We start from the raw sequence: 22,855 nt of genomic DNA on the forward strand, positions 1-22,855 counted from the left end.
TAGCTTGACGCCGGCCGCTTCCTGCAGAGAGCCGCAGGCGCCAGGGCGGGCGGAGCTAAACCAGCTGAGAGGAAGACGGCAGCTCCACCGGCCGCCAACGCCAGGCGCTAGTCGCAATATTATCTCAACGAAAAAACCACGGGCTGCACCGGCACCTGCCGTCGTCGTGGTGAGTCACTGCCTTGTGTTTTTAGCGCTGCTGCTTTTCCAGCCTCGCCGTCTCTTATGAAAAGACGTTTCCTGTAGCCGCAGAGGTGATGAGCAAATGTGATAGAGGGCCAAGAGTCGCACTGGACGTATTAAGCGGGGATGGAGGCTGACACAGGGTGGCACATGTTCAGCCCTGTTAAAACATATGGATGTGATGGGAGCATAGCAGATTTCACTGAAAGAAGCCGGATAATGATGATGGGAAACTGTCTAAACAAATGCTGCACCATTATATTGCCGTTTTTGCCCTAATTTGCATGCTTCCTCTGTCGTTGCACAAATGAGAAGTCACTGTATACTGCTCACTATATAGTGTGTGTATAGTGTGAGTTTGCAGTGACTTTATTTATAGGTACTGTATCTCCTCCTGGCATCAGGAATGTGGGATTTAACTGTGTTTACTGTAATATTGTCTAAACTCTGTACCATCCTCGGCATTCACACTGTGTAGCTGCAGCCTTTTGCATTAGGCTGTGAGTTTTGATGTGATACACCAAAGTCATGTCCTCCGCAGAGAGATGCTGACCTCAACCTGTCAGTGAGCCGACCCCGTCGTCCCCGGCCAGCCGTAACAGGACAGCAGGACTCAGAGAACCAGGGGCCCGTCATCATGGCTGCCAGCCGGCACAGGGCCCCCGCCGCAGGCTCCGAGGGCCCGGCCGAGGCCAAGAGGACCGAGCTCAGGGTCAATGAGAAGAAATGCTGTGAGTGGTGTGGGCTTTGTTTTAACTCTGTGCTCTGCTTGACCTCTGCTCTGCTCTGTTGTCCTTCAGGTGAAATGTGGTTGTCTGCGCACTGATTTGCTGCATTATTGAACAGAATGCACAGACTCTGCCTTATCAATATTTTTTCTCTGTTTGCTTTGGATTGGTGTGGAGTATCTTTCATTTGATGCAACATAATATCCAGACATATCCTTGTCTGCAGTCTTGTGTTTGTGTACAGTATGTTTGTGTGTGTGTGTGTGTGTGTCAGCAGTTCTTACACACATACTTTAGAGGATGTGATGAGGCAGATTAACATTCAGAGTCTGCCTGGGGAAATGTCAGAGAGTTCATGTTAGCTGTAGCTGTGCTTCTCAAACTTTTTTTTGCCTGTGACCCTTGAGAAGGAAGTGATGCCTACTTGTCACAGGCAGCATATGCAGAGTTGTGAACATTTACAAAACCACCGTGTGATTTTTCCCTTTTCAGTTTGCTTCGTTTAATTAATCTTGCCCTGAACTGCATGAAAGCAAGCCACAAAGAAACTTTACTTCTCTATTTCAGTCTTTATCATCTCCTGTCTTGTTCAAAGTATGCTGGATACAGACATACATAATCATGTCTTTTTAGCAGCATCTATGGGTGTAGTTTTTGTGTTGTTGATGTAAGTAAAAATGTTGACAAGATAACACATTTATATACAATGCAAAACTAAAATGTTTTATTGTCACTGTGGGGAAATTTGTCTTGGAATCAATGCTGCACAAAGTTGCATTAAAACAAACTCATTGCACATAACCAAAATATTGCACATACATTGCACATAGTTCACACATCCAACAACAAACACCCAGAAACCACTGCACAATCACTTCCCCCTCAAGCAGCATTGTTTAAAAAATTGATAGAGGTAGGAACAAATAATATAGCAAATAATATTGCAGATTTTTTTTTAACCTATACCCCACAAAAGTATCTCAGGACATCAGATCAGTTTGAGCTTCCTGACTTGTATAATCTGTAATTAGGAATGTGAAGTGGGTCCAAAATACTGCCATGCAAATGCTTGCACAGCAAACTGTTGCTGCCTGCAATCTGTTTGAAAGATGTCTAGTCAAGCCTGGTCTTGCAAGACATTTTATTTTGAAGGACATGTTTGCTCCAAACAAGGGATGGCCTTTTGTGGACACTGAAAGAAAAAACATTCCAGTGATATTTTCCATTTAATGTTCCAGCCAACAAGGTTACTGTGGATTAGGAGACTTGGTTGCTAAGCAACAGTTTGTTGAGAAACATTAACTACAAGTGCGGAGGTGCGAACGGCTTGATGGAAGTGTCAAACTAAAGTTTAACCAGCCGCTAGGTTGGTGCTACATACGTGACATCATTGTTCCACAGCCTTCCTCCTTAATTTGAAGGAGTTTGTGTGTTTTTATTTGTCTAGATGCATGTGTTAGGCAGGCTGATCTGTAATAAAATCATATATAGATATATAGATCAGTGGCTTGATCAGATGTCCTCAGAAATGTCTCAGAAAGAAGAAAAATATGTCCTGAAGACATTTTATCAGCTCCTTCTTACAAATGGCTGGTTTATGTTTGAGTGATGGTAAAGGTTAAACATGTAACAGTTTGCAGAGTGGATCTACGTCAGAGCATGTCTTTGCAATTATAATGATCTGCATGTGACGTGTGTACAAATGTCAATCTACAGCCTGGGCCTCCTACATGACCAATTCCCCAACTGTGATCGTGATGATTGGCTTGCCTGCCCGGGGGAAAACCTACATGTCCAAGAAGTTGACCCGCTACCTCAATTGGATTGGAGTGCCAACCAAGGGTCAGTATTAGAGGCGACACGTGCGACATTTGATCTGTCTGTGGAAGATAAACTCATGAAACACACATGTAGACTGAATCCAGTCCTTCCTGGAGCCCTGTAAAACATGAAATGATTGTAGAGTTAGAAGAGAAGTTGTTTTACTGTTAAACTATTTCTGGAATCTCACAGGACAGCCCCAGTGTCTTAAAGGCAGAGGTGAAGCTGAAGATTAGTAGAAATGATAATACATTGTGCCACAGAGCCTTCTTAATCCATTAGTAGTGTTGATATTGTTCCAAAATTTAACTTAAGTGAAAATGTTTCGCTTAAGGCAACAGCGGGTTGATTATTTACATGTCAGCACCGCGATCACAGGGCTGCAGTCATAGTTGTAGGTTTATGTTGTCACTTGAATGGAACGCCGGAGAACTGGTTTGGCTGACTTAGTTGAGACGAAGGTCATCAACTCAACTGTAGGAACACACTCGTTCTTTTCTTTGCCCCGAAGCGCCTCACTCTGTTTGCCTCTGTTTTGACTGTTTGCCTCTGTTCTCTTGCAGTGTTTAACCTCGGGGTTTATAGAAGAGAAGCAGTGAAGTCTTATAAGTCATATGACTTCTTCAGACATGATAATAAAGAAGCCATGCAGATTAGAAAGTGAGTGCTCATTTCTTGTGATTAATCTCTGGGGCCTATGACAGATTTGTTGTGATAGACTGATTACAAGCATCAGTCCTCTGCATGTGTTATTGGGCAAAAGCTGTTGCGAACAGTGGGCCCAATAAAACCTGGTGATGTTGACAAAGCACACTGCTGGATCTAGCCTGATTAGGTTTTATATAGTCAGCTACCACCTTTGGGTGTTTGATATTTGTTTAGCAAATAGTGCTGCTATTTAAGGTGTACATATAAGGCATATATGTTGTCTGATATGCACCAGTATGATATATTATATATTATGTGTTATTTCTGTGTGAGTTTATTTAGCGTTTATTCTTTATAGTACTTTATAATTACTAAATTCCCAGCAAAGTTAATTTAACATAAGTGCAACATCAGTGTGTATTTATGTGTATATCGGCTGATATATTAATATTGGAATTTTTTTACTCTTAATATCAGCCCTGGCCCCAAAAATCCAGTATCGGTCGGGCTTTAGTGCAATGTTTAATTTGAGTTTCTACAGTACTTTTAATGCCCTGGTTGTGTTACTACAGGCAGTGTGCTCTGGTGGCGCTGCAGGATGTCAAGGCCTATCTGAGTAAGGAAGGAGGCCAGATCGCTGTAAGAGCACAATATATTTTAACGTCACGTCTGTATGCTCTCTTAATATAATGTGTATCAAGGGTAGCTGGATTTTGTCTCAATCTGTTGTGCTGTCTCTCAGGTTTTTGATGCCACTAACACCACCAGAGAAAGGCGGGAACTCATCCTTAACTTTGCAAAAGATAATTCTTACAAGGTCAGAATTACTGTAGAATGAGTATTTAATATATTTGTCATATGTCTGGCTTGATCAGTGTGCTGATTTGAGTTTATTTTCACAAAAAAACGGATGAAATCTTTATGAAGCATATTTTTGTTTGTTTGTTTTTGCAGGTGTTTTTCGTGGAGTCAGTATGTGATGATCCAGATGTCATAGCTGCAAATATCCTGGTAAATGATGTATAATGGTTTGCAAGCCTAGTAACAAGCACACTGTGGCCTTTACACAGGTAGTGCATATCATGATACTACAGTTAACCTTCTCTACATACATCTGTTTTTGCAAAGGATGTGAAGGTGTCCAGCCCAGATTACCCAGAGAGAGACAGAGAAAGCGTCATGGAGGATTTTCTGAAGAGAATAGAATGCTATAAAGTGACCTACCAACCTTTAGATCCAGACGAACACGACAAGTAAGACACTGTTTCTTAAACTGACGTATCTTAACTTTGGCGGTTTGACTTTTTCAAGATCATATTTCACTCCTGTTGAGAGGGCAAAAGGGAGCAACTATTGCATAACAGCCTGAGGCTCCCGTGATCCCACTGTCAAAATACCAGCACTATCCATTTAAATGCTCTCACATTTTTTCCAGGTTTTCTTGGCAGTACATCAATAAGAGCCTGTACTTGCAGAACTTGTCCAGCAGGTGGAAACAGTAGATCAATTGAAATACAAATTGTTATCACCAGTTCCGGTATTTCCGGAGATCTGATCTGTAGAGCAAAAGTACGGTAAATCCAAAGCTGGAACAAATCAACAATAATAAATATTTCTATGCTTTTGGGAACCTTGACTCATGCACTGTGACTGAGAAGTCCCCACTTTGTTCAGACTACCCTTATCACTTGACTCAGCTCCAGTTTTGATTGGTTTCTTTGTCTGATGATGTCTGATGATGGTCACAGATATAAAACCTCACAAAAATTTGGTCTTGAGTAGTGACACTGTTGACTCTAGGTCTGTAGACTTTTTTTTGGACTCAGGCCAGTGGAGTGGAAGAATAGTTGTTTGTCTTCACAGTGACTCCTCCGCAGATCTTTTTGCTGTTTTGAGCTGGATTACTGCAAGCTGCTGGCACAGAGTGTCCTAAAACATTTGATATGGGAGAATCGTGGGACACTAACAGTACAAGATATCCCTCTCCAACCCTCGAATCATTTTTGAATATCTTGCAGATAAGACCGCACGATACTTACTTACTGCCCATAACACTCTCTGGCATGAAGGGCAACAACCAGATGATATGATTACTGCCTCCAGGTCGTCTTGAGTCTTCTTTCCTTCCCTCTACCCTCAGGTATCCAAAAGAGGGCTGTCTTAATGATGTTTAGAATCCTTGTGGAGGACATGGCCTATCCATTTCCATGTTCTCCTAATTAATAGAGCCATGTCCTCCTCTTGGCATCCATTAAGGAGGTCCTGATTAGAAAGTTTCTGTGGCCAGAAGATTCTTAGGATCCTCCTCAGACTTTTTGTGTTGATGAAGACAGTTTCTGTAGATCACGGTCTGTCATCCTCCAGCACTCTGACCCGTACAGGAGTATCGACAGGACATAACATTTGTATAACTGGAGTTTAGTTGTGATGGTGAGTTGCCCTGATCTCTGGAGAGCTTGCTGGTTCTTAAAGGCTGTCCTTGCCTTGTAGAGTCTCTGATGGATGTCCTCCTTCAAGACTTCAAGACACAGTATGCATATGTAATCAACTCACTCTCTGCTTTCTTGTTTTTGCACTTTGACCCACAGGAACTTGTCCTTCATCCAGGTCATCAACGTTGGCCGTCGTTTCTTGGTAAACAGGGTGCAGGACTACATCCAGAGCAAGATTGTCTACTACCTCATGAACATCCACGTGCACTCCCACTCCATCTATCTGTGCCGGCATGGAGAGACGCATCACAACCAGGAGGGACGCCTTGGAGGAGACTCTGAACTGTCTGATAGAGGGAAACAGGTGGCTTAATGCATCATTCTCACTTTTATGTTTAATCTGCACAAAGATAATAATGTAAACATGCATATGTTGCATATGTCCTGCAAGAACATGACATCAGGAGAAAATAATGAAATTAAACTCCATGAAACAGACTGCAGATGCATGTTTTATAGCATAAACCCAGACAGAGAAACATTTGCTCCAGAACAACTGTTAAAAAAAACACCTGAACCATTACTGTGAGAGTTATTTTAGTGTTCCTGTTACTCTGTGATACTCAAGCTTCACTCCAGAAATCTCTTATATTTTGTCTCTGCCAGTTTGCAGCAGCTCTAAAGGATTTTGTGGAGGAGCACCATTTGTCAGACCTGAAAGTTTGGACCAGCCAGCTGAGACGCACCATCCAGACAGCGGAGGAGCTGGGTGTGCCCTACGAACAGTGGAAGATCCTGAATGAAATAGATGCTGTATGTCCTCTGTTATATCACAAGAGCAAAAGGCACACACAAAGAGATAGGGGTGTGAATTTTTGGCTGAACAATCATTCGATTACATTCACAATTCACTAGTTGGTGATTTAATTTAATTAATGATTGAATTAAGAACAATTTCTCTTTTTTGGATCGATTTGCTGAAATGCATTGGGGTGTCCTATGAAGATTTTAAAGTTTCTTATTGTTCATTGAACTAGCCAGTGTATTAAAGGGTTTCTTATTGACTTTTGAAGAGTGCCTAGGACCTTCCTTTTTCTCTAGCGTCAGTTCACTTTGAGTTTGGAAATTGTGATTCAAGTCCACTACTGGATTCAAAATTTCCTATCATGTGCCATAATGTAAGACTATCCTTTTTCTGCCGAAACGTGAACAAATCAGACAACAGGATTATTGCAGTATTATTATATTACAAAACTATTGTCAAAAAGTTGAACTTTTATAGTGTTTTGTAAGATCACCACAATGTTAGTTTGTTTTTCTAAGAATCGGTTCAGAGTGTTTCATATCGATTGAGGCCAAACTCAGAGTGATTCATTATATTTATTTATTTCAGCAAATCAATGCGGGTGAATCAGCAGAATTCATAATCGGTGCATTGATGCAATGAATGAATCATTACACCACCAGAAAGGGCACATTATAGGTGTGGATTTTTTGCTCATTGTGTTATTTTGCTCAATAGGGTGTGTGTGAGGAGATGACCTATAAGATGATTGAGGAGACATACCCAGAGGAATTTGCCATGAGAGACCAGGACAAGTACCACTACCGCTACCCTGGGGGAGAGGTAACACATCTGTCTTTTCTCCAGAGTGGGAGCTGCCAGTGTGTGTGAGGTGTGTGTTTGTGTTCATTAATGGGAGTGGGCTATTGCACAAAGGTGTGTAACTTCAAATTGATTCATGTAACATGGAGTCACAGATTTGCGTAAGATTTTGTGGAAAGGTAGGCTGAGTTCATGCCAGCTGGCAATAAAGGGGGTGTGGCTGTGGGAGTGGCCTATAACAAAAAGGTGTGTAACTTCTAAACGGATTCATGTGACATGGCCAGACTTGGTCGAAAGACACACACACACACATATACATGTAGACTTTAATTGGTGACATTTTTGCCATGCACCCTCATACTTTAGCCACGCCCCCTTCATAACTTAACAGAGCTCTTGTTTCGATGGTGTGAGTTAGCCCCGCCTCCTATACTTTTGCCACACCCCCTTTCCTGACTCTTAGCTGTTTGTGTTAGACACTTGTGAGAGGCATCAATTGAACTTGGCAGAGTTTACTTTTTCAGCAGTGTGGTTTAGCCATGTCATCTCCCTCTGTTGGTTCATCAGTTCAGTGGTCCTCAAAAATCCCTTCCATAACGCTGTTCCCACCCTGTGGCAGCTGCAACGTTTTTCCTGTGAGGCTGAACTTTGCCACAGAGGTCAAAAGTTTTTGAGGTTGTGTGTGTGTAATAGTGTGGATGTGCGAACCAGTCAACTTATAGGATATTTCAGGCAGAAAAAATAACCTAATAATGGTGGACAAGTAAAATCTCAGTTAAAAAAAAAATCAATGCTAGTCGGGTTCAGGTTGGGCTCGGTTACTATGCTCCTGTCTCAGGTCGGGTTCAGATAAAAATTTGTGGCCCGATCCACACTCTAGTGTGTAAATGCATGCATGTACCTGGTTGGAGCTATGGCAGATTTGCACTATCAAATATTAGACATAAATGAAAAAATAAGATCCTTAACTGGTGGTTAAATTCAAAGTAATATTTTTGTTCTGCATTGATGAAATATGATTTAGTTTTCAGTGATGTTTCTGATCCTGAGCCAAACCCCACTGTGGACTCAGTGTGTGCCTCTCCTCTCTCTGTAGTCATACCAGGACCTTGTCCAGCGGCTGGAGCCGGTCATCATGGAGCTGGAGAGACAGGGCAACGTGCTCGTCATCTGTCATCAGGCAGTCATGCGCTGTTTACTTGCCTATTTCCTGGACAAGAGTGCAGGTTAAAGGCATACATGCCCAGACACAAACACATGCCCATGAACATAGACTTATGCCATACACAGTGTGGAAAATTTGTACCTGCATTAATTTTTTATTAAAAGACATCAACTTGTTTATACAAATGTGGAAGTAGGTCCTGAATAATAACTGGGTGGTTACAGTGGAAAATGCTCCTCAAAATCAAACTTATAAATAGGCATGACTACACAGAGGTTTTCCTTGGTCAGGGAAGGAAGTGGGCTGTGCCAAGGCATCAGTTTAGAACCACAGTCTGCAGACTGCGCCTACAAAAGCAGTGAGTGGGTAAACCTCTGACTTGCACCGGAGCCCACTGCATCCTCAGTTTTGGGAAGAGGAATGTAAATGTTGTGCGTCAGATACTGATAGTAAATGATAAGAATAAAAACATAGTACATGGCTTACAGCTGCTCTTCGTCTTGGGAAGGCACACAGACAACATGAGTGGATGTTTTTAAACTTTATATCTACTGTACCATAAATCTCACCTTTTTGTTTGCACAGATGACCTGCCCTACTTGAAGTGCCCCCTGCACACTGTCCTGAAACTTACCCCTGTGGCTTATGGTAAGCCATAGAAATGCACTATTCATGAGTCAAAACCTTATTTATTTTATTTTGTCGCCTTCCGCCTCCCTGTGACTCTGTTTTTCCCGTGTCTCTGTGCCAGGTTGTAAAGTGGACATATTTGACTTGAAGGTGGAAGCTGTCAACACTCACAGGGACAGACCATTTGTAAGTTTGTGACTGCACTATTCAGTTGGGCTGCGTAATTGCCATTGTCATTGCCCGGGAAAACTTTGCTTTGTTCATTCATTTGTGAGTGAGTGACTGCAGCCAGTGACTCTCCTGAAGGATCGGTGTAGCCGCAACTGTTTGAGCATCTGACCAGACACACTGATCTCATCGGGTCTATTTTTAGGGATTTTTAAAAAGGCCGCTGCTGTTCAAGCTTTTCCAGAGGCTGCAGAGCCAGCCTTCTGTCAAAATGTGTAGCTGTTTAATAGCGGTGACATCAAGCACTGTTCCTCCACAGAACATTTTGTGTACAACTGGACATTTGCACATTCGTCTCATTCGCAAAGGACGCATCTCATTGGCATAACATCTAATTAGCATAAACATTTTGGTACACTTTTCTATTGTATGAAAGTAGTACTTAAGCTAGCAGAGGACTTGCCTGTATATAAAATAATTAAATAACTCAAGTAGAAATAAATACCTGGGGATGTTATTATGGGGAGAGATGAAAATCAAATGAAATACAAATCGGTGTTTTGTCCTCAAAACCTCAGCAGTGTCTAGTGGCTCCTGTCATGTCACAGTTTCCCATTTATCCAGCTCCATGTTTGTTCCCCCGATTGCACAGTTTGTGTTTTTGATTAATGCATGGTGTGTAAACCACACATTCTAGACAGTGTGGGTGTAAACACAAAAACAAAATCACAGTTACATTTACTGCGAAGCTTCTTGTTAAATTGGGTGAGAATTTCCTGTCTGTTGAGACCAGCCCAACGTTGCCTTTTAGATTTACGATTGTTGGTCACAGTAGTTTTCTTTGGGAATGCGACACACATTATTATGCAAGCTCGCTGTCTTGGTTAAATAGGACACTGTCACTCTGACATCTTCTGTTACCGGCTGAGAGATGTTATCAGGCAGAGCTGCATACAAACACGTGTTAAGTCCCATGCATCTTTTCTGTCCTGTCCTCTCTAACCAGGAAAAAGCCCGAACTGATTCTGCGCCACCAATCTTCCTGAGACGCAACAGCTTCACCCCGCTGTCCAGTCAGGACCAGGTTAAGCGACCTCGTCTCTACAGCGTGGGCAACCCTCCACACACCCGCATGTCCCAAGCCCCGTCTCTACCCATCATGCCTTTCTCTGAGGCATCTGAGGGGGCAGAGATGCTGCAAAGCCAAGTAAGAGTTCTATATGCTTTGTTTCCACAGAAAAAAACATTACAATTGAAGGTTACCGAGACCTTTTTGGTGGGTGGAAAAATAAAAAGCCAAAGTAGTTTGAGAGCAAATCATTATGCATCAGCAGGTGTGAGAAAGTTTACAAAAGACATTATAAAACAGAATTCAAAGAGGATTAGTAAACAAGGTCACTCCAGATATTTATGCCCTAGGTTTTTGGGACAAACAACACATGCTGATTGCCATGAGATAGATCTTGTGGTTTTCCCCGTGCTCAATGATATCGCTCACAAGTTGCCCCTTTATTGAATGTAATATTCTTCCACAAGTGCACAGTAAAATCAGAAGGGCAGGTTGCCTCAGTTTGGCCAGCTAGCTCACACATCTCAAGATCAGTTCCAGTGTAGCTGCTGCCAGTCTAAACAAATGCCTCATTCTTTGTCCAGCTGCATGTTAAGGCAGGTGCCAATTTCTCCACCCCCTTGTGTCCTGCAGGACTCCCTGAACTGTTTCAGTCCAGCAGACGCAGACGACTGTGTTCGTAGTTAAAGAGGCATGAACGATAGGTGCCTGGGCGCTTTCATCTTCGCTTATCTCTTGATGTGGAACATCTGCACTGTCCGTTTCCAGTCCCTCTTCATCTACGCACAGCCTCAGACGGAGCTATCAGCAATGCTCAGGACCAGCAGTGTGAATTCTAGGCCAGCTTCTTTAGATCGTTAAGCACTGTATTAAACACAGCTTCCTTCCACTAGATAATATGTGAAAGTGGTAGGGGCCTCTCTGTCATCAACTTGCTTTTTTTTTTTTTTTTTTTATTGTCGTCAGTTCGATAAAGATTGTATATGTGTGCATGAACTCAATGCATTTGTACAACAGTCTCCAATCAATATTGAATTTCCCTCAAACAAAAATCTGGGTATTTTCTCTTTTCCCTTTCTCTTTTCTCTTTTCTGGGTCACAGTCATTTTTAAAAGGATAACTCCAATATTTTGGGCAAATTACATTTTTTTTTTACACTTACACAGATTGAGACAAGATGTTTGTTACCATTGTCACCTCTGTACATCCAGTGAAGCTGTCTTATTTACACAGTGTATCATGTGTATTAGAAATACATGTATTGGAATTTAAAAAAACAAACAAAAACAAGTTGTTTCAGGAGAAATTTATGTTAGCTCTACCTATAATTTCAGCAATGCATGGATCGCTGCAATAGGCACAAAGATAAATGTGTTCAGCGGTTACAGTTCCTCCATCTTACTTCTAAAATGATGATTTTAAAATCCAAGATGTGTTTTTCAAATACACGACACATTGTGTAAATAAGACAGCTTCAGAGTTGCTGTAAGGTGTATTTTTTCCACTTTGACGGAGCTAGGCTAATGACTTCAAGTCTTTATGCTAAGCTAACACAAAATCCTTCCCATAGGAACTGAACCACTGAGGTGAAAATGGTAACAAACCTCTTGTCTCAGTCGGGGTTATTCAGAAAAAGAGTATTTTGCCCAAAACGTTGGCGTAATCCTTTTAAAAACAACAGTGACGCAGAAAAGACTTGGAATGTAAAGATTCGTAACAAGATGACTCCATTAGTTATGAGCACACGCGGCATACATTGCTATATTATGCTGTTTTAGCTGTAGAATGTGTTAAACATGAATTGTATACCTCATAATGAAAGTTACTGCCTTCAGTTTAGTGTATGAGTGCCTCAGTTGTAGGAAACTGTTCAGCCTTGGTTTGTTCCCATTTTGCTCCGTTAACTTAGTGATTTGAACATTCCCGATACATGTGCATACATTCTCAGGTCACCTGTTGAAGTACTACTGCTACCACTACTACTACTGCTACTACTAGCTATAATAATAATAATACAAGTAATACATTGCAATCCAATTTGAAATTTCTATTTCTATTGGATAATTTTCTCATGAATGTTGGCAGACATGAGCAGTAAAATAAGCTGTAAATTTTAGTGTTATAAAACATGTAGCAGCTATCTCTATATTTGCCTCTGTGACAGATTTTCTATATTTCCTCTCAGTGCCATGTATCTGAACATTTTGTCCTCTGTTCCAGCTGTATCCAACGTCACACTGTGATAATTTTAATGCTGATGACATTTAAACCGCACAAAACACAATAGCATAGATAAATGTTTCAAGCACAGTGAATGATTAGCAGCATTGAATGTTTTTGAATATTGAATTTAGGTTTTGAGTTTAATGCTTTGTAGTTTGGTCTTAAGAAAAAGCAAAGAAGTACCTGGGATAATACGGTTGATTATAATTATCAAGGTACCTTGATAATATTCATTTATTTGTCTTTGTCTTGTTGATGAGCATTATGTAAAGCAGTGACTTTAAAAAGTGCCTTTATTTTAAGAAATTTAAGGCTGTGCTCATAACAATTAGAAATATTTTAGCTTATACAGGGTGTGCAAGTCTAGCCTGAACTGAATGACAACACATTTGGATGTTTTGAGAAAATGACCTAATATTATTGCACCCTTTGCTGTACATGGTTCCATAAATAATGTTCATTTTTGTGGCATTTTATGATCACATTTCCCTGTATTAACCTTTACTCCAGAGCAGCTTTTGCCTTGGTCTTGCAGTCAAGTGTGGCCAAAGAATCTGAGCTCAGTGAGTGGGAGTAGCCTTCCTGTTTGCTCAGCTCCACATCCCTGTTTAAAGCCAATATGGCACCCTTGAACAGTTTCACACAGACCTCTGTCTGTGTAACATGGAAACTTCTGAAGTGGAATCATATTTTTTTTCCTATGCTAACTGAATTGTATTTATAAAATGATGTAACTTGCTTTTAGTGAAGTCTATAACGGTTTGATTTGTATAAGGTGCATAGTGAGTCATTATGTAGAAGAGTACAGCGTCAAATAATTGGTTTGTTTTCAGAGAACTTAATGGATAAGCTGTGTTGACCAGAAATGGTCCTTGAGTGAGAGAACTTGGATAAAAAGCTTTGATTAATTCCTTTCCAGATAAGACTACACAACCAACAGAGATAACTGTACATGTACTTGTCATTGGTGGAAAATGTTAAGAATAAAAGCGACATGGAAATTGAATCATTTGATGTCATTGTAATTACTGTAGCAAACAGCACTGTAAAGATCATTCACATATAAAGAGCTTGTTAGACTTCATTAAAGTCCATTTAACTCCTACACATGGTAGTAAAGGTGAGCTGTCTCCACACCCTTGCGATGTAACAGTCCTGTCTGAGGCAATTAAAACCCACACGTCGGCCACAGACCTACACTGATGCGTGCCTTCGCAGGCTTGATAGGGACTTAGCTGGATTTGATGTTGAAATTGTGGATGCACAGTCATGAATGCCACCACACCCTCTAGAGGTGGCATGGTGTGACTCAAAGCCACCATGGTAAATCTCCATCATGACTCTACGCACAGCAGTCAAAACACAAACCCAGAATTAATTTATCTGATTCTTCATCACAATGCATTTGTCAAAGGACTTAGATCTAAATGAGAGTGTGGCATGTAGCAAATTAAAAAAATAAAAGAGTCACCAACATTTAACCCTTAGTACATATAAGGAAATATTCCCTTATTAGGAAATAAGAGGAAGAAACCTTGTTCTGGCCAAGTTAAAGAGCGACCCCCGCCTGGATGTCTTGGCTGAGAAGACATAATCTGTTAAATGCAATGATCAGAAACACAGTAATCACAAGTAATCAGATTTGATGAGACAGCTTAAAGCCTTATACACAATGTGGTCTGTTGGGGTGTTGAGAAGTGAGCATCTGCCTTCATGGTGTCAGCTGTATGCTCAACTATGATCATACTCAACAAGTCAATACATAAAGAGCATGTCATGTGTATTGATGCCACTCATTCATGCTGATTTGATCAGTTTATTTGCACAAAATAAAGGGACTAGGTTGTGGACCACTGTCATAAGTAATGCAAAATTTACATCCACATATACAAGCTTTCTTAGCAAAACAATCTGTTTTAGAGAGGACTGTTGTCTTTATTCAGTGATTTTGATCTAAAGATAGGCATGTAAGCAGTGTGAGCTTGAGGCTTTGTTGCACAGTGAGGGCTGTTCAACCCTGGCACTCTGTTATTACCGTGAACGTGGCCTTTGCAGTGATTTCCTCCCGTCTGCTGTGTGCACGCCACCGCCCTCGTGTTGTTTGTGTCGACGGTCCATGATCGTATTATTGCAATCAGCTGCTCTCGTGGGCTGCTCCCGCCTTGCCACCCTCCCTCTATAAATTGCTGAGGTCACTGCTACCGCGGGCACTTAAACCTTGTAAGGATTTGTTGGCGCACATTTTTGTTTTTGCACTAGTGACAAACATGACGAATGCTGGGTGGAATATCGTCCTTTTTTCGTTTTTCATGCATGCTGCAGGTAAATGGGAAACAATCTCCAACTCACGCAAGTGCGACTGTTTTTATTTCACTTGATGCTGCTGGTATTGTTATTGTTATTATTATTTTGAAATGTTCCAAAATAGCTCAAATGTCAAAGGAATGTCCCACGCCGTCGGTGCATCAGTTCACCAGGCTAGACCCGAAATATCTGTCGAGGCTCAAGTACAGCCACGGGGAGAAGGTGTATTACGACTGCGAGGAGGGCTTCACGCCTCTGAAAGGCAGCCGATCCGTTCATTGCAACAACGGAAAGTGGACAGTGCTGACTCTGAAATGCGAAAGTAAGTCTAACCCTATGTCATGTCATAATATTATCAAGTTCAGTGTTAAAATGATCAAAATGTTGAATTTTAATAAGGCCTAAAGTTATTTATTCTCTAGGAAGTTTTTTTTTTTTTTTTGAGTGCTATAGGCTTGATTTGAAGGATAAGGACTAATGATGTTGGTAGGAAAAAACAAAACAAACAAACAAACAAAGAAAAAAATATATAAAGTTTTTCTCAAGATAAACTTAGAGGTGATAAAGCCCCCTGGTGGCCATGCCGGAGAATACCGCACCAAGAGTATCGAAGTCAGCCAGAGGTCGTCTGGAAGAAAACTAGAAGAAATGCAGTGTGAATCCCAGCTTACACCATCTACTAAACAATGCAGAAGTGTCATGGACTTGTTTATACAGCCCTTGATGAACTTAGCCGGTAGCACAGAAAACCATACTGTCAAGTATCCCGTTTTGGCCGGGATTTTCTCGTATTTTGCCCCCCTTTCCCGGCCCCCTCCCGTATTAGTATTTTCCCGTAGATTTCCCGTATTTAACCAGCATTTATTAAAAATAATAATACCCCGGGACGAGCTACCCATTCCCAGTCTGACCTCTGCCACCCGCTACAGGAACCTGCTGCATGTAGGTGGCAGTTGTCGCGAGGTTAGTGTGACATTGTCAGAAGAGTTACAATTGACCTCCGAAACTGTCAAGGTAGCCTAAATAAACATCCCATGTCTGATTAAAAGGACCAAAAACGTTTTTTAGTTAAATGGAAGACATGATGAATGTATTTGAACTATTGATTTATAATGATGTCGGGTCTAATAAATATTTCAACGTGATGACGTGCATACCGGGGGCAATCGTAAACCCCAGTAAACTAGTAAGGCTGGTACAGGCCTATGACTGACTTGTAATGTGTCTTCAATTAACCATCACTGAATTTTTATTATCGGTAGTTGTAGTAGTATTTTCGTTTTGTTTTTACCTCCAGTTAGGTGACGCTTTGATTTGAAACAGTCGAATCAAACTGAAATGACTTGTCAAATATTTTTATGATGTTATATTCTCAGTGTGTCATGTTCATGAGGCTAATGTTTTATTAAAAGGCTTCAGGTTGTTAGACTGAATCTGATGGGTGAATATACACACTAACTAGCACTAAAGTAATGAATCATTAACATAACATTAACATTAAAACCTAAACCTTAGATTAGAAAACAGGCCCAGCCCTAATTCATAATTCATTAACTATTAGAGCATAGGTCCTCTAGCAATAGAGGACTTAGACTATAGAGGATTTGTAACATTTTGACAATGAGCCTTGTATTTTAGTTGGCTTCATGGTGAATTGATTCTGATATTTTGTTCCTGTGTAGACTCCAGAATGACGGTCCATGTTTCATGTCATCAGATGAAGGATTTGCACATCCTGTGGCACCTAACAATAATTATGATTTTATTAAATGGATTACAACCAAATGTTGACAGGTTTGAAAGCCACAGATTTAGCAGGAACAGAAGTACTGTCTTGTTTAGTTGGAGCGGGTAAAACTACTAAGCACATCTCCTGTAAAATCAAACACAAGGAAATATTTTGTGTCTGTGGTTACTGAACCCAGTCTTGGGTTGGTTAAAGGATGGCACTTCCAGAAATGATGTTGCTTCAGTTTCTTGCTCAAGGACACAACACAGGGCTTTGAACGTTGGCCATCCCAGTAGAATCAGTCTTCCTGCTTATTGTATCAACTTGCATGAAGCTGTAAACAAAACCGACTTGCCAGTGTTTTGGTAAACTTTGGAAATGACACACCTTCATAATGACTGCCCTCAGATCCCTCTGGCTAAACCCACTGCAGCTGGCACTCTTGGTTCCGGCCCTGATTACTCATGAATTTCCTCTGATTTTCTTTAGAAAAATCATGTGGAAATGCGGGGGACCTACCCAATGGAGAGTTCAGATATGAGGGTGGCTCAGTCATCGGGGACAAGGTTTATGCAACGTGCAACCATGGGTACGTATTCTGATGAGGAAATCTAAAATGTGGTTGGAACAGCCCCCTGAATTTGTATTTGACTTCACCTTTGTGTTTACAGGTATACTCTCACAGGATCAAAGTATTTGATATGCAAATCCTCAGGGTGGACTGGTGAATTCCCTTCATGTGAAGGTGGGTAAAAATTCCCAAGAAAATGTTGCTAATTATAATTGGCTCCTTATCTAGAATTGTAGATCTGGGATGATTTAGTCTCTGTGGTTCGCAGTTCTTAAAGGTGTAATTTCACCGAGCAGTATTGTCCTCAAGGGTGAAGGGAGTAATCACCACTTGAACTTGGCACAAAATGAAGGTGAAAGATGAGCCTGCTTGACTAAACAAGTTGCATTAAATGCTTGTTTCCATAATCAGTAAAATTGATCTCAAGCTGCTTCACAAAGCATTTTAATCTAAGAACAAAACAATATGATAATTTATGAGGCCAAAGATTTTGTGTCGATCACATGGTGAAGGTTGTGCAGAGCAAATAGAATATCAATATTGTAATAAGTGTGGATAATTTTCCTTCTGGTCTGAGGCAGTACCTTTCTGCTTGTAAAGATGTCTGCCAAAAATTTGAAAGAAGTGGCAGAAATTGCAAAAGTTCTCAGGAGTGGTGCAAATTGGAAATGTTAATTAAGTGCATGTCTGACAAGAAGCTCATACCCTCTTCTCGATGCTTTGAGCACACTCTGCTTTGTCTAGCAGCATGAATATGAAGTACATCTAGTCTGCAAGTCTATCGAGGATTAGCCTGTCGTGTAACATACATCAGAATATGCTATAAAGCACATAACATTCAGTTCAAAGTCTGACTCTGAATAAAAAGACAAGCAGAGGCTTGACTCAGCACAACCCTGTTGCAGAGATCTGCACATGGTCACAGTCTGTGGCTCCACAGGCTGTCATTACCAAGGCATGGTAATAATTTCAGAGTAAACAAGGGTAATTTGCCTCAGCATTTTTGAATGTTTGTGATTCTTGTGTAGTGATGAATGATATGTTGCTGTATCCTAAAAAGACTTCCCGGAAAGTCATGCAATTGTTAATATGGAGACTTTAAAAAAAAAAAATGGCAGCAGGCTCATCTACTGTTTAGGAAGATTATTTGCAGACTATGTCCTAACTTCTCTGTATACAGAGATCGGTGCCAGGGTCGCCACCTGCTCCAGCCCTGCCGTGGCCAACAGTGTGAAGAGCGGTGGAGATGCTGCGGTGCACGGGGTGGGAGACTCGGTGACCTTCACCTGCAACCAGGGTTTCCAGCTGGATGGATCCCAGCAGGTCACCTGTGGCCCTGACGGCCAGTGGCAGCCTCGTCTCCCGCAGTGTCTGCCCTCTAATGGTGAGGTCGAGCCTGGGGACTGCTCTTAACTCTGTACACAAGCTGAATACAAATAGTCTAGATGGATTAGTTGTCCCTAGAATAAAGCTTTTGTTCAGGGTGCTAAATGTGTTTATCAAAGCAGTAACTCTCTGCAACATCTCACCTCTGTCTGACAGAGAAACCCCAGAACGCTCTTCTTTGTAGTTTCTGGAGAATTTGCATATCTTTATACTCCTACATTACCTCACTGCAATAGTGCATAGTATACCATGTTGATACTGTGTATTAAATTCATAGGCTCTAGTATATCATTTTACATTTATATATTATGTCTATTTTTATTTACATATTTATCATTTGATATCTATATATGTTCTATGTTTTCCATAAGGCTGGACCACATGTGACAGTCTCTGCTACACAGTACCGGGCATCAGGGACTGCCACATGCCATAATTTTATCATAAATTATATATTATGATTATCTATTCTATATGTAGTCTATTCTATAGTTATTTTGCAGATATATTGCATTATACTATAGTCTATGCAAATGTTTAAAGGTGAAAGGTGTGTGTGTTTGTATGTATAGCTATATATTTCTCTCTTCTAGTATTGATAGGTATATTTTATGTAGTCTACTATTGTTCTGGTGCAACATCCGGATAAGCTGCTGCTGTAACACAAGAATTTCCCAGTTTGGGATCAATGAAGTATATCTATCTATCTGTATCTATACTCCTGAGCTATTGGAACCTGGGTTTGTATGTAATGGTGTTCTAATGAAGGACTGCGTTAAAATCAAACTCTCACACTGCTTTTTGTGTCCCTCTTCCCCCACAGACATCAGGTGTGTAAAGCCCAAGCTTCAGCAACGGCCCATGGTCGTCAGTGGCCTAAAACAGTCGCATAAACACGGAGACACTCTGTCCTTCTCTTGCAAACAGCCATTCATGTTAAATGGATCAGCCACTGCTACATGTGGGCTAGACGGAAAATGGACCCCATCTCTTCCAAAGTGCATATGTGAGTGACGTAGAGGATACTTCTCCATTTATTAGACCATAACTTCTCATTTTATGCACATTGTATTTCCCAGATGGGCTACTTTTCCATCTTCTAGTGTGACTTTTTTATGGTCTTATGACAGAACTGGTGCTCAATGACACTACAGATTTTCTGATGTCACTTTGACATTACTGAGAGACCTTCCAGTGTTTGCAAAGCTGCAACTGTCAACATGCATCAGCCCCAGTAATCTGCTTAGTTTCTTTCTGCATTTGGTCCAATTTGGTATTTCCAGGCTTGGCTCCGTGTAGAAAATTATTTTGGTAGACTAATAAGTTGGGTGTCAGAAGCAGTTGGAAGGGAAATAATGAAACAGTGACAGAATGCAGCTCACTGGGATGATAGAGAATTATCACTGCAAACCAACAATTTGAGTGTTTATAAATAAAAGCTGCCATGAATTGCTTTTTTTTTTTTTTTTAACGATTCCTCACCATTCACACCACAGTAAAAATGAGCCTAAATTTGGTGTTTTTAATTGTACAAGATTGTACAAGATAAAGCCTTATAACGTGTTCATCCTTACCTGGCTGTAATAAGCGACTCTTGTGTTTACGCTTGGTTTCTTTAAGTGGCCAGATGTCCAGAGCTAAAGGTAGCTCACAGCAGGCTTTCCTCCAGGCATGTCAGGGTTAACAGGACTATTACTGTGAGTTGTGACAAGGGATACCAGCAGAAAGGCCCCAGAACTGTTGTCTGTTTAGAGACGGGGAAGTGGAGTGCAATTCCCCAGTGTGTATCAGGTAATAACTAACCCTAATCCAAGTAAATTCTGCCCCCACATCCTCAACAGCATGTATACTTTATAAAAAAAAAAAAATGGGCCTGTAGACAGTCATGTCATTCTGATGTTCTTCAGAGAACGGGGCAGAGACCACCTGCTCCAGCCCTGCCGTGGCCAACAGTGTGAAGAGCGGTGGAGATGCTGCGGTGCACGGGGTGGGAGACTCGGTGACCTTCACCTGCAACCAGGGTTTCCAGCTGGAAGGATCCCAGCAGGTCACCTGTGGCCCTGACGGCCAGTGGCAGCCTCAGCTCCCGCAGTGTCTGCCCTCTAATGATAAAGGTGAGATTAGTTTTCAGACGGGTGAACAATGGAGTTTTGAGAAAATTCCAATTTTTTTCAGACAAGAGTTGTGTTGGAGGTAAAGGGTTGGTGTGTGTTTTCTCTAAGCTGGATTATGGGAAACGCAGGTTGCAGGTTTGACTTTAAATGACAAGTGTTGAAATGCCTCTGTTTCCTCAGGTGGCTGCACTGTTCCAGCAGACACCTACAAAGCCAACGCCCACCTGGCTGACGGCTACATCACGATGACATCTTTTGCCTCTGGTGACCAAGTGCATTACGTGTGCGATATTGGATACACACCAGCAGGGGGCAGCAGGTACCGCAGATGTGTCAATGGAAAATGGACACCGATGCTGCTAACATGTGAACGTAAGGACTTTTCTAATACTTGAGTCAGGTTTTTGTGAATTTCTTAAACTGAATTTCAGCAGTGTTGTTAGAAGTGCTCGTCTCTATCGCTAAAGACTTTGAGATCTTTGAGTTCTATACCCAATTTCATGGGTTTGAGGAAGGTTAATTGTTACTTAAGTAATCATAATCAGATTAATCATGGCTTTTTTTGCACTTTCTGACCTGTTTACTGTCATGTTTAGCTTGTTGATAAAAAATTTTTAACTTTTTTTGCTTTTAATTCCCACAGGGAAGTCATGTGGCTCTGCAGGGGAGGTTGAAAACGGACAGTTTGTATATACTGGAGCAGAGTTTGGAGACACCGTTACAGCTGTCTGTAATGAGGGGTGAGAGACTGCAGTGAATTCCCTAAAGCTGTGCTGCTTGCTTACACACTGTTATACTTTGCCCTGTACAGTCATTGCATTCATTTATCCTCTGAGTACAAAAAATTATACTTTGTACACTTTGTTGCCAGGTATCTACTTGTGGGACGGGGAACCAGAACCTGCACAAATGATGGCTGGGATGGACGTGTTGCCGTCTGTGAAGGTGCTGTGAATTATGATGAGTGAATTATAGCACACGGTTTTTTCACCCTTAATCCTTCAAATAATCCCGAAAGTGCTGGATTTGTGTCTTGCAGCTGTTGAGTGTGAGGAGCCCCAGCAAGCGACAAATGCAGTGAGGATCGGCACTCCAGCTCAGTCTTACATGTTCCGCAGCGTGATTGGCTATCGATGTCCCAGTGGAATTCTTACTGGACAAAGGGAAATCTGGTGCACCAAAGACGGGACGTGGAGTGCGCCTCCACCTGTGTGCAAAGGTCAGAGATGCTGCTGGTGATGAGATTTTTCCCTCCCCTGCATTTCAAAAGAATAGAATGAAAATTGATGTTTTATGGTTGGAAATCTCCTTACAGTGAGGACATGTGACACTCCGAATGTGCCCAACGCCATGTGGATGTGGAAGAGTACGCCGTATCAGTATCGGGACATTGTGTCCTTTGAGTGTGTCCGGGGTCACGTCATGTATGGCGCAAGCACTGTTGTCTGTGGCGCCAATGGGCAGTGGCTCCCTCGCCTTCCCACGTGTAGAGGTAAATCCTGAACTTACCATGCATGTGATTTGTTTTCATACAGCTTTAAAAACACAACAGTAAAATCTTGGCTCAAACCAGCTTTTGATGGGTTTATCAACATTTTCTCTTTTCAGCACGTGGCCGACGGTACTAAAACATAATTAAGGCGGGCAACTGCACTGTCAAGTCCAAGCCATTTACACCATTCAGCTGCAGTCACTTTATCAAATAAGCTCTGGGCACATGGCTGAAAAACTCACTTTTTAAGCTATCCTAAACAATATCACTGCATTCAAAATAAACCCTTTTTTAAATTGTATGTGGCTTGACCTGGCCAGTGACGAAACCTATGATGTATAAACTTGTTACACAATAAAAAATGGTTTGAAATAAAGCTGAAGTACAGTATGTTTATTTTGATAAGTGTTTTGGGCAGTAACAAGTACAAACTTGTTTCATTCACCTCTGTACATAGTTTTTACAGTCGATAATGTTATGTGTATCATCTCTATAGACTAAAACGGTGAGTGAGCATTTCATGAACAAACAAGCTACAAGAAATTAAGAACACCAATTCCATTCATTTAAAAAGACAATACAAAAT

At 41.3% G+C, this 22,855-nt stretch overlaps 2 protein-coding genes across 2 annotated transcripts; both read left to right on the forward strand.

The window, feature by feature from the left end:
• Positions 1–38: 38 nt before the first annotated feature.
• On the forward strand, positions 39–11,401 carry LOC115362264 (6-phosphofructo-2-kinase/fructose-2,6-bisphosphatase 2-like). Its single transcript, XM_030056124.1, has 16 exons — positions 39–169; positions 725–914; positions 2,628–2,753; positions 3,296–3,392; positions 3,953–4,019; positions 4,123–4,197; positions 4,335–4,391; positions 4,509–4,633; positions 5,969–6,176; positions 6,479–6,625; positions 7,335–7,439; positions 8,515–8,644; positions 9,169–9,231; positions 9,335–9,399; positions 10,388–10,588; positions 11,084–11,401. Exons 2-16 carry the CDS (start codon positions 821–823, stop codon positions 11,135–11,137), a joined length of 1,614 nt encoding a protein of 537 aa, XP_029911984.1. The 5' UTR covers positions 39–169; positions 725–820; the 3' UTR covers positions 11,138–11,401.
• A 3,437-nt stretch (positions 11,402–14,838) lies between these two features.
• On the forward strand, positions 14,839–22,645 carry LOC115361875 (complement receptor type 2). The gene is made up of 14 exons (XM_030055564.1): positions 14,839–14,995; positions 15,102–15,299; positions 17,196–17,295; positions 17,378–17,451; positions 18,458–18,661; positions 19,487–19,669; positions 20,284–20,454; positions 20,571–20,777; positions 20,958–21,149; positions 21,421–21,517; positions 21,649–21,722; positions 21,817–21,996; positions 22,093–22,269; positions 22,386–22,645. The coding sequence occupies exons 1-14, from the start codon at positions 14,941–14,943 to the stop codon at positions 22,403–22,405; spliced, it is 1,932 nt and encodes a 643-aa protein (XP_029911424.1). The 5' UTR covers positions 14,839–14,940; the 3' UTR covers positions 22,406–22,645.
• The last annotated feature ends 210 nt before the right edge of the window (positions 22,646–22,855 follow it).

Source organism: Myripristis murdjan, chromosome 7, assembly GCF_902150065.1.
Source record: "Myripristis murdjan chromosome 7, fMyrMur1.1, whole genome shotgun sequence".
Taxonomy (NCBI): domain Eukaryota; kingdom Metazoa; phylum Chordata; class Actinopteri; order Holocentriformes; family Holocentridae; genus Myripristis; species Myripristis murdjan.

Bases quoted from the DNA above. Each gene is read 5' to 3' on its own strand.
- LOC115362264 (XM_030056124.1), top strand. From the start codon at position 821: ATGGCTGCCAGCCGGCACAGGGCCCCCGCCGCAGGCTCCGAGGGCCCG. The intron at 915-2,627 runs GTGAGTGGTGTG...GTCAATCTACAG, and splicing joins GGTCAATGAGAAGAAATGCT to CCTGGGCCTCCTACATGACC. The intron at 6,626-7,334 runs GTATGTCCTCTG...TTTGCTCAATAG, and splicing joins TCCTGAATGAAATAGATGCT to GGTGTGTGTGAGGAGATGAC.
- LOC115361875 (XM_030055564.1), top strand. From the start codon at position 14,941: ATGACGAATGCTGGGTGGAATATCGTCCTTTTTTCGTTTTTCATGCAT. The intron at 18,662-19,486 runs GTGAGGTCGAGC...CTTCCCCCACAG, and splicing joins GCAGTGTCTGCCCTCTAATG to ACATCAGGTGTGTAAAGCCC. The intron at 20,778-20,957 runs GTGAGATTAGTT...CTGTTTCCTCAG, and splicing joins TCTGCCCTCTAATGATAAAG to GTGGCTGCACTGTTCCAGCA.